Source organism: Neolamprologus multifasciatus, chromosome 8 (genome assembly GCF_963576455.1).
Source record: "Neolamprologus multifasciatus chromosome 8, fNeoMul1.2, whole genome shotgun sequence".
NCBI lineage: Eukaryota > Metazoa > Chordata > Actinopteri > Cichliformes > Cichlidae > Neolamprologus > Neolamprologus multifasciatus.
In genome coordinates, this window is record NC_140446.1 from 19105868 (window position 1) to 19116541 (window position 10674).

At 43.9% G+C, this 10674-nt stretch overlaps 1 protein-coding gene across 8 annotated transcripts; it reads left to right on the forward strand.

Annotated features, from left to right (window-relative positions):
* Nucleotides 1-240: 240 nt before the first annotated feature.
* mki67 (marker of proliferation Ki-67) lies at nt 241-10602 on the forward strand. Of its 8 annotated transcripts, XM_085171557.1 has the most exons (18): nt 265-737; nt 1297-1399; nt 1992-2073; nt 2249-2364; nt 2878-2947; nt 3076-3151; nt 3327-3938; nt 4049-4281; nt 4359-4531; nt 4820-4870; nt 4943-5475; nt 5749-5864; nt 6075-6252; nt 6343-6486; nt 6607-7508; nt 7757-7805; nt 7984-8523; nt 8679-10599. In XM_085171557.1, exons 2-18 carry the CDS (start codon nt 1311-1313, stop codon nt 10313-10315), a joined length of 5601 nt encoding a protein of 1866 aa, XP_085027683.1. In that variant the 5' UTR covers nt 265-737; nt 1297-1310; the 3' UTR covers nt 10316-10599. The 8 variants fall into 8 exon arrangements, with proteins under 8 accessions (XP_085027680.1, XP_085027678.1, XP_085027679.1 ...); XM_085171554.1 differs by having other exon boundaries at nt 241-737; nt 4359-5475; nt 6607-6855; nt 6910-7508; nt 8679-10602; XM_085171553.1 differs by having other exon boundaries at nt 255-737; nt 4359-4870; nt 4907-5475; nt 8679-10601.
* Nucleotides 10603-10674: the final 72 nt, after the last annotated feature.

The window sequence follows — 10674 nt, forward strand, 5'->3', positions numbered from 1 at the left end:
GTGTAGACTGTATTTCTCACAGTGGAGCTGCTGTGAATGAAAAAGGTAAGTACTAGTAACTTTATATTTTTGTATTTATTTGCATCAAAGTGGACTGAATATGCTGCTGAGCTTTAAATAATAATAAAATTTGTCATATCATGTAAACAAAAGCTGTAACCAGCCATCAGTAATATCTGTAGGTACTACTCGGGCCATTGGTCGTATATTCGCGCTTGGAGTGCTGCTTCTAGAAGTTTACTCTGCTCTACTAGCCCCACCCATTTTACGAAACGATGACGTCTGAGCCAATCACGATTCTTCGCGCGGAATTTCAAATATTTTCAAAATCCCATCCATTCACCGATGTGATATTGTTCCGCCAAATTTGTAAACAAAATAGTCCCTTTTGTCTAAACGCGAGTCCAATTTGATCAGAGCAAATACACAGTGCATGACAAGCCTAGTATGACAAAATATTACACGCATTTCATTACAAAACACAAGTGAAGTCAAGTTTCAGTGGGGCGACCGAGTGCGTTTAAGTCTGGCGGATTGATATCACAACACTTCCCTGGACCAGGCGACGAACAACAAGGGACCGCTGTTGAAGGTTGCTTACGTTAGGTAGTCGTCGGCATGACAGATTATCGTTTTAACTTTAGGCTGATATGATCGTGTAGTTAAAGTCCTCGTTGTATCCTTGTCTATGTTTATGGATTTCCCAGGATTTTACGCATCTGCAAAGTGACTTTCAGGTGAGGCTACGATAGTCCTAAACTACCGTTATATTAGAGTTTAATAAGTCGTGTAACACAAGTGGCGACCCGACGTTAAGTTTTTAACGGTGGCGTTATAACGATACACGTTTTTTCTTTTTTTAACTAGAGAATGTCGTAAATGATAAAAAAAATAATCAAACGTACAGCTAGCTATGTATTTCTGGCAAGACGAAAACTCTACAGTCGAGGCCACATTGCACGTGGGATACTGGGAAAACGTTTGCTAGCGCTTTACTGAAGAACAACGGTCCTGTTGGTTTGTAATAGAAATACAAAGCAAATCTAGGGTTAGATTAATCCTACATAGAGTTAAAAGAAGTGTAGAATAAATTAAAACTACCTAAAATGTCATAAACCAAATTAAAAAATAGCTAAATGTCATCGTTAGGTATGAATACAATGTTGCCGCCTAGTAAATGTCTTTCCTCGGCTTGGAACGACATTTAAATGCTATTTAACATTTAACGTTTGATTGTCTAATGTGGATTTGACTGTGCCTTTCGCTGCTGGCACTTGTGTTTCGTAATGTTCCCAGGTAACGTTGGAAAAATGCCGTTGCACGGTAAGATTGTCGTGATTAAGCGGAGTGGAGGAGATGGGACTGAATTTCCTCTGACTGCAGCATGCTTATTTGGAAGGTTGGTAGAGTTGGCCTTTGTTTACCTCCTGTTTTACTCCCACTTACAGTAGTGTTCATACATGCAAGACATCCTCGTGTACTACAGAAAACGCATACACTTCATCGATGTTTCTCATTTTGCGATTGCGATGGGCTATAAAAACTTTACTGTTAAGCTGCTGAAGTGAAGAAACCATGTTAGTTCTCATATACAGTAGACTTTACATAGTTAGATCAAAGCTCTCAAGCAAATCCACAGCAGTTTTGCACCATCTGACCGGCTGTAGCTCAGGAGGTAGAGCTGGTCACTTACTGATAGGTTGGTGGTTCGATCCCTGGCTCCTCCAGTCTGCATGTCAAGTATCCTTGGGCAAGATACTAACCCGAACTTGCTCTCCGATGTCGTCCGAAAGCACTATAGATAAAGTGCTTGTGAGAATGGGTATGAGATGTTGTATAGAGCGCTTTGAGTACTCCGTGAGAGTAGAAAAGCGCTATATAAGAATCAGTCTTTCTTCATGAGCCTTTAAAGATCAGCTCCCAGTTGCATGTAAATATGAAGAGGTTCCACTTATCATGCAGCTGAATGCCTCCTGCTTGTGGCCTTACAGGAAGCCTGACTGTGATATTCGTATTCAGCTTCCTCAAGTCTCCAAGGAGCACTGCCGGATTGACTTGAATGAGAATAAAGAGGTAAGAAAATACAAGGAGCGCGACTGCTTTAATGGCCTTAGTTTGCCGATATTTAAAAATTGATTGCTGTGAGGAATGTTTTCTTAGATGCTGTGTAATCATGTAGTTGTGCTTCTGCTTTGAAATGTTTTCATTGTTCATGTGGTGTTTCTCTCTCGCTCTGTCTTTCTGCCAGGTCATTTTGACCAATTTAAGCTCAGCAAATCCAACACGTGTCAATGGCGAGGTTTTGCAGCAGTCTGAGCGCTTGAAGCATGGAGATGTTATAACCATTATCGACCGTTCTTTCAGGTGAGTGTGGTGTGAAAGAAACATTTTAACAACCTTTTTTCATAAGACAAATGCTGAGGTAAAGGGCATTCAAGTTGCGTTTAGCAGAGTGTGTTGTTGGAACAGAAGTGTAATCTCTGAAATGCAACCTGCAAAAATTCAAGGATGTGAGGAACCCGCTAAAACTGAATGTAATGCTTAAGCTCAACAATACCACGTAATATGAAATCTGTGTTGGCCGTTTCAGTTAACATGATATTGGTTTGTTGGTTATTATTGCTAAATACAAATTCAGGTGAGCAGCACTGGAGTTAATTTATTGTTTTTCATGTAGAGATAAAAATGAGATGATTTATCTTTTAGAAAAGTGGTGGGTAATTGGAATCTTCTGATGTGTTTAACATATTTTAAGAGCTCATAAATTATACTGCTTGCAGTGGAAATGAAACAGTCCTGTGCTTAGTGTCTCCATGTTAGCATTGTCATGGTCACCCTAAAGGGCGTCTTCTATGTCTTTGCTTTTGATTATTTCAGGTTTGAGTATCCTCCGGCACCAACACCAAAGAAGAGGTCTGCCATCGGAGGCAAACCTGAAACCCTCAAGGTAATTTTATTTATTTATTTTCCTTTTAAACCACTCTGAATATTTTAGCCTTCCACAACTCTCTTAAAAAAGTTATTACCTTTCTAATAAATTGGATTGTTTTACTAATGGGGGTGTCTTATTCTTAGGTTCTTCAAGACCAGCAAGTGGGTGACACCCCTATTGTGGAAAAAGGAGAAAAGAGATTCTCTGAAGTGTCATCAGGTGGGATTTCTCTTTAGAAACAGCCATTTTTAGCAATGTAGCCAAGTGAGGCAGCGTACACTCACTAAATATGTCTGAAAATAAGCCGACGATGTAACCAAAGCTGTAAATGGTCTTGCAGAACAAGCAGCTAAACAGCCACTGACTGATTTGTTTTTTTGGGTTTTTTTTTAAGATACTTGTCTCAAAGATGGAGCCAACCATGACAATATTCAGCGTTCCTTGGAGAAAACCGGAGAGTTGGAGTCCAAGGCAGATGATAGCCTGCTACAAGGCAAGAGCAACTCCCCCTTCAGCGACCTGTATCAAATGATCAAAAAATCTCTGGATGTCAAGACCCCTCGGAAATCTTGTGCCAGTCAACTTGAAACGCCTTCCTCAAAGGTTGCCTCTCCAAAACCCAATTCGGTCAGAAAAGGTAGTGCCATTTTCACTGAGAGCAAAAGCACTCCTAAGAAAAGTGAAGTTCTAGCTGGACCTGGAAGTACAAACGGGGGAACCCCAGCGTCTGTGAGGAAGCAAGCGAAGGTTCCAGCTGCTGAGGCGGCTGAACCCAGAGCAGAAAAGGCTGAAAATGGCAGCGTGATTGAAACGGCTTCACCTCGGAAAAGAAGCGGCGCAACTCCTCAGAAGTTTACTGTAAATGAGGTTATTGAGCAGATTACAGCTGAAACACCCAAGTCGCCTGCGAGGAGGAGGAGTAAGGAAATGTCACCTGGCAAAACTCCAGTGACCAAGAACCAAGAAGAAAAAACAAAGGCATCACCCAGGAATTCAGCTGGAAAAGGTTTTACTGCTCAAAATTAAATTATAATATTTCTGGGTGTGGCTGTATAATTGATATTGTACACTTCTGGTAGCTTGATACTAATGTACGAGCATATTTTGTTTTCATAGGAAAAGAAGTGTCCAAAAAACGCAAGAGTAGAGAACTCGGAGATGACTTCCCCAAACAGCAAGCGAAGAGGAAACGCGTTTCCTTTGGAGGTTACCTGAGCCCAGAGCTGTTTGACAAACGGTTGCCTCCTGACTCTCCATTACGCAAGGGGGCTACCCCACGGAGGAGCTTGTCTCTCTTGAGACCCAAGCAGTCATTGCTTAGACGAGCATCCGTCATCTGCTTGCTAAAAGTAAGAATGGGCAGTTTTAAGTGACAGTATACTTGGAATGTTATACACTTATTTAAAACATATATTGTTTTCCATAGGAGGGCAGCCCACGTGCAAAAAGTCCTGCAAAAACAAAAACACCATCACCTAAGAAATCACCGAGCAAGAAAATGGCTTCTTCTAAGACTCCAACTTCTGGGAAGAAGTCTCCCAAATCCAGATCACCATCACCCAAGGCAGCATCTCCTGCGAAGAAGTCGCCCAAGTCCAGGTCCCCGTCTCCTGCGAAGCAGTCGCCCAAGTCCAGGTCCCCGTCTCCTGCGAAGCAGTCGCCCAAGTCCAGGTCCCCGTCTCCTGCGAAGCAGTCGCCCAAGTCCAGGTCCCCGTCTCCTGCGAAGCAGTCGCCCAAGTCCAGGTCCCCGTCTCCTGCGAAGCAGTCGCCCAAGTCCAGGTCCCCGTCTCCTGCGAAGAAGTCGCCCAAGTCCAGGTCCCCGTCTCCTGCGAAGAAGTCGCCCAAGTCCAGGTCCCCGTCTCCTGCGAAGAAGTCGCCCAAGTCCAGATCACCATCACCCAAGGCAGCAACTCCTGCAAAGAAGTCACCCAAGTCCAGGTCCCCGTCTCCTGCGAAGAAGTCGCCCAAGTCCAGGTCCCCGTCTCCTGCGAAGAAGTCGCCCAAGTCCAGGTCCCCGTCTCCCAAAGCAGCTTCTCCTGCCAATAAATCACCCAAATCCAGATCTGCTTCTCCTAAAGCAACAGCGAATAAATCGCCAAAATCCAAGAGCCCATCTCTTGCAAGAGGAAGATCTCCTTCTAAAGTGGAAACTCCTAAAACCAACCAGCAGAAAACTCAACGCAGGGCTTCAACCCCAGGGCAGATTCCCCACGAGCAAGTTCCTGCTGGAAAAAGAAGGGCAACTGTGGGTTTGCCTGGTACTTCTCTGGAAAGTGTCCCTGCTGTCGTCCTTACACCAGCTAAAACTCCCACTAATTCAGGAGTTCAGACCCCCACAGTCAAGGGGCGATTTTCTGTGTCACAAATTAGTACACCCTCTCCAATAGCTAAAGCCGACAAGGTCACTGACCAGGTTCTTTTGCCCACCGTCACCCCTAAAACAAACAAGGGAAGGAAAAGCACCTCGCAGAAGACTCCAGGTGCTGCAAAGAGTGCAGTAAAGATGCACAGAAGAAGTGGCATTTCAAGAGCATCTATAAAAGGTATGATAAGTGCTGAAATGTAACTCTTGGTTTTTGTTCCCAGCACTAGAAATCTGTCCGTTCCAGTCAGAATGAATGTCATTAGTGTGAGTAGCTGAAAGCTACTTGTTTTACTCATTTTCTTTTTATCATCTTTAAAAATGTAAATTTAATCTTTCAAAGCTGCAGTTGTTGTAGAAAAAGAAATCTGATGATCTTGGCAACACGATGAGAATGAGAAGATTAATTTTGTGTGTTTTCTTTCTTTCTTTTTTTCTCCTCATGTCCATCCAGTCTCCAATCCTTGGGCGCACATTGTGAAATTTGGTCAACCTAAGGCTCAAGTTGTTGCTCCACTTAAAAAAACCATTGCCCAAAAGCCTAAGAAGAAAGCAGTGCCCAAACCACAGGTACAGAAACATATTGTACCAAGTACAGTTATGTTTTAAGTAGAATTGTTTTATTTCTTAAGTTATGTGTCGAGATTGGGCAGTATTAAACTTTTAGGGCACATCATTAATGCATTAATTGCAGATGAATTTAACAATTACGTGTCTGTTGTTCTGAATCTTTATAATGATCTTTATCAAATCTGCTTGTCTTTCCAAAACACCAATCAGACACCTGCCAGAAATCTGAAGGGCTACGTGAGCACTGGACATGCAGACTCGCCCGCCACCATTGTTGTGGGTAGAGCACACAGACAGACCGTTGTGCAGCCAACTGGTGCTGCACCAAGAGTGGTCACCAATGTTGCACTCTTCAAAAAGAACATGAAAATGGATGAAGACTTGACTGGTAAGCACCTCTCCTTCATCTGCAGCAGGTGGGGAAACTTGTGGCCAATTTCAGTTTTGTGCCTTCTTACATTGTGCTGTTTGATTTCAGGTATTTCTGAAATGTTTAAAACTCCTGTAAACGAAAGGAAGCAGAAGTCTTTAATCGATGATAACAGCGTCACAAAGACACCAGCAGGAGGTCAGAGCGCATCTGTGATGGAGCCATCAGTGCTGAGCACACCAGAGGAACCAGGTAAGCTGTGTATTTGTGGTGTTTTGATTGGTAGTGAATCTTGAGTTCTGCATAGTCCAAATAAGCTGACTGGGACATTAAATTGTTATAAAGGAAAACAAAAATATGACTTATTTACAGGTGAGATGATAGTATCTCCGCTGAGTGTTACATCCGCAGTAAAAGGCAGAAGATACAACAGCGAGGCAGTCCAACGCCTCCTTGTTGAAGATCAAGACGCCACCTTCATCGGCCAGATTCAGTCAGAGTCAAGTGAACAGCAGAATGCAGATTTGCAGACGTCCACTGTAACAACTCCCAAACTGAGGCCAGAATTACCAGATTCTCTGACTGGAGTTAAGAGGATCATGAAGACGCCAAAACAGAAGGCTGAGCCTGTTGAAGATTTGAGAGGGAAGCTGTTGAAAACTCCAAAACAGAAGCCTGAAAAACAGGAGTGCCTCACTGGAGTCAAGAGGATCATGAAGACTCCGAGACAGAAAGCCGAACCTTTAGAGGACATCAGAGGGAATCTTCTGAAGACTCCCAAACAGACGCCTGAACAGCAAGAGTGCTTCACTGGAGTTAAGAGAATATTTAGAACTCCAAAGGAGAAGGCTGAACCGCTTGAAGACCTTCAAGGGAAGATTCTGAAGACCCCCGAAGTCCCAGAAGCTGGTGATGCCAGTTTGGGTGGTGGTAAGGAGCTTCTGCAGACGCCAGCACAGTTGCAAGAATCTGACGCAAAAGGCATGAAAACTCCAAAAGTGAAGAGCTCCCCAGTGGTTCACCTCACCGGAATCAAGAGAGTAATGAAGACACCCGTGGAGAAAGGTGCTCCCGTCGAAGATATGGTTGGCGTGAAGAGGCTCATGAGAACTCCCAGACAGAAAGGCGAACCTGTTGAGGCGAATTTCGGGCTCAAGAGACTCATGAAGTCGCCAAGGCTGAGGGGTAATGCTCCAGTGGAGGACTTTGAGGGACTTCAAGAACTTATGGAGGAGCCACTGACTGAGCCCACAGTACAACCAGAGGCAAAGGAGGTAATGACAAACGCATTCAGTATTCATACAAAATACATGCCACCCAAAAAAGGGGCAAAACACTAAAAAGACTGTTTGGTTGATCATTTCACTCTAAAATTAAGTCTGAACATCTGTCTGTGTTCCTGAGTTAACTCTTATCAATGCCATTGCCTCTAATCCTTTGTTTTAGAAAGTTGTTTGGTGTGCATGGTTTACAGTTTTCTAACAAGACCTCATTGTCCAAATTGGTTTTGTTCTATTTTTAGCAGGGTAAAGCTCAGATGTCTCTCGGCAGCAGTGGAAACGTGGAAAAAGGTGGGTTAGGTTAACTAAAACTGTTAAATGTGTGTTCTTGGGAGCGTGGACTTGAAAAGGGTTTGATCGGTGTGACTTTCTTTTGTAACGTATCAGCCTCCACACTGATTCAGCGTTAAACTGTTTCTTTCCCCCCTCTCTCTCTCCCTCCTTTTGGATGATGATAATAAAACATCAGATGCCATGGAAACAGTCTCTCAGGCAGATGCAGTACTTCTTGAAGAAGCTGAGGTGAAGACTGCTGTGAATGCAGATCCTGCCCATGAGAAAAAATCTGTACGAGGCAGAAGGGCAAAAACGGTGGAATCTAAAGCAGTTCAGGATAAACAGGAAGCACCAGACTCTGAGCCTGTAATCCCTGCTCCATCCAGAGGAAGAAGAGGAAAGAAAACTGAAGCTACAGCACCACCTGCTGTTAGACAGACGACAAGAGGCAGAAATGCGAAGACAGCTGAAAGTGCGGATGTTGAGCTGTCAGCAGAAGAGAATTACCTTCCTTCTCCCAAAGTTGCTCCTAAGCCGAAAAGGGGTAGAAGTGCACAGCAGTCTTCTGATGAGCCTGAAGTTGCTGCTGAAGCTGAGCGTGTTCAGAGCCAGCCACTTGATGTTGAGGAGAAAGCAAATGAAAGTGCTGTGCCCAAGCGAGGAAGAAGAGCTAAGCAACCCAAAAAGTCACAGCAACGAAATGCAACTGAGGATGTTCCCCAAGATACACCAGGTATAACACTCTAGATTATTTAGTGCCTTCTCTTAGGAAGTATAACTAATAACTGAACATGTTGCATTATGTTATTTCATTTTTATCATATGTATGTTTATAATTTATGTGTAATTTTCTCCCCCTTGCTTTATCTTGCTCTTGTTTAAAATTAGATGCAAGTGACCAGCCTGAGGTGTTGCCAGGCGGAGCTGATGAAAACAAACCTGATGTCATGGAAACTGTTGTCCAAGCACCTCGAGCTGAAAGCTTACTTCACGTGCAGACACCAGCTTCAGTTCAGAAGAAATCTGTCCGAGGCAGAAGAGCAAAACAGGCCGAATCTGAAGAACCTGAAGATAAAAAAGAGGCAGCTGAAATTGCTGAAGATGCCATTGTACCTACTCCAGCGAGAGGGGAAAGAAGAGGGAAGAAATTGGAAGCTGCAGCGCCACCTGCAGCTAGACACACAAAAAGAGGCAGAAATGCAAAGTCTCAGGAGAGCACCGCAGATGCCAGTGCCCAAGCGTCTCTGATAAACACCAGTCTGTCTGCACTCCAGACAGAAGAAGCTGTTGTTAAGCCAGTCAGAGGGAGGAGAGCAAAACAAACACCTGTTAAGCCAGCTCAACCAGAGCCTGAAATGGTTGAAACAGCAAGTGGGGAACAGAGCCAAGTGGAAAACTCTGAGCCTCAGAAGCCCACTCTTCCCACTGCTGTAAAACCACGAAGAGGGAGAAAGGCAAGACAGGATACCGCTGAACAGAATGAGGTGACAGAAGAGGTGGTCGAGCAGGCAGCAGTGGAGACGAATGAGCAGTCTCAGCCTCCAGCCAGAGTAAAGAGGGGCAGAAATGCCAAACAGGATGAAGAAAAGATGAATGAGCCTGCTAAAAAAATAAAACTAACAAAGTCTGAGCAGGCCCAAACGGAATTAACAGAATCCCAAACTGTTGAAATGGTCATTTCAGAGACAACAGAACCAGCCCAGATAAGCGAACAGGCTAGTGTGGCCACGAAGCCCAGAAGAGGAGGGCGGAAAGCAAAACAAGACACAGAGAGTGTGGAAACCATTGAGGTCCAAGAGGTCCCTGTTCTCAGCACAGAAAATAAACCCAAACGAGGCAGGAGGGGGAAACCAGCTGCCGAAGAAACTAAAGCCACTGCCGAAAGTCCTGAACACAAGCCGAAGGCTGAGGAGGCGAAAAATGCTGAGCCACTTTCCTCGTCTATGAAAACTAGCAGGTCAAGGGGGGTGAGGGCTTCTGCTAAATGTGAGACTTCACAAGCCATTCCAGCCAAGAGAGCCCGCAGAGGTACAACGGTTTCTCCGGAGGAGGTCAGCACAGAATCCACAGTTTTGGTTTCCGAGCCTGCTCCCACGTCAGTGGAACCAGCAAGAAAGGGAAGACGGGGAGCATGCAAGTCCAAAACAGAAGAGCCTACGACGACTACTGACCAGAAGAATCCTGAAGCTGTTGAGAGCAACGCAAAGATGCCCAAAAGATGCGTGAAGTGGAAATCAGAATTGGACGTCTTTGAGATTCCAAAGGCAACACCTGTAAAAGCAGCGCGTGGTAGGAAGTCTAAAGCTACAGACCAAGTCAACAGTGAAAGCAAAAATGTGTCAAATGATGCCAACAAAACTGAAGAGGAGGATCTCTCAGATAAAGCTGTTGACAGTAGACCTGTTAAGAGAGTCGGGCGAGGGGCGAAGACTGCTGCCAAAGTGGAACCTGCAAACAACCCAGAGAAAAACGTTGAAGCCAAAACGCAGCCTAAAACCCGCAGAGGAAGATCAGCAAACAAATAGATGTATTTGTACACATCAGTACCTTTTTAACGATAATCTATTTTTGTACTTGTTGCTTCTTTTTTTTTTCTGTCTTTTTTTTTTCTGTCTTTTTTTTTTTTTTGTAGATCGTAATGCTTTGCAGTCCATAGTTTTATAGTGAAAAAGCTTTGCCTGAGTTCAGCAGGGAATCTTTGTTTTTAATCATTTGGTGTCAAGCTGTATTATTCTTCACTGATTCTGCAAATATTTTATGGTTCAAAAAATTGGTTATTAAATTTTTTTTCTACATTGGAAAATGTGTGGGAATTGTTTTTATTTTATTAAAAAATGTTTAAATCACAATTTTTTGAATGCATCTGCATATTGGGTTCAGCTGG

Excerpts from the sequence above, each read along its gene's own strand:
- mki67 (XM_085171551.1), top strand. The coding sequence starts at position 1,311 with ATGCCGTTGCACGGTAAGATTGTCGTGATTAAGCGGAGTGGAGGAGAT. Across the intron at positions 3,152-3,326 it reads ATTCTCTGAAGTGTCATCAG|ATACTTGTCTCAAAGATGGA; the intron begins GTGGGATTTCTC and ends TTTTTTTTTAAG. Across the intron at positions 3,939-4,048 it reads CAGGAATTCAGCTGGAAAAG|GAAAAGAAGTGTCCAAAAAA; the intron begins GTTTTACTGCTC and ends TTGTTTTCATAG.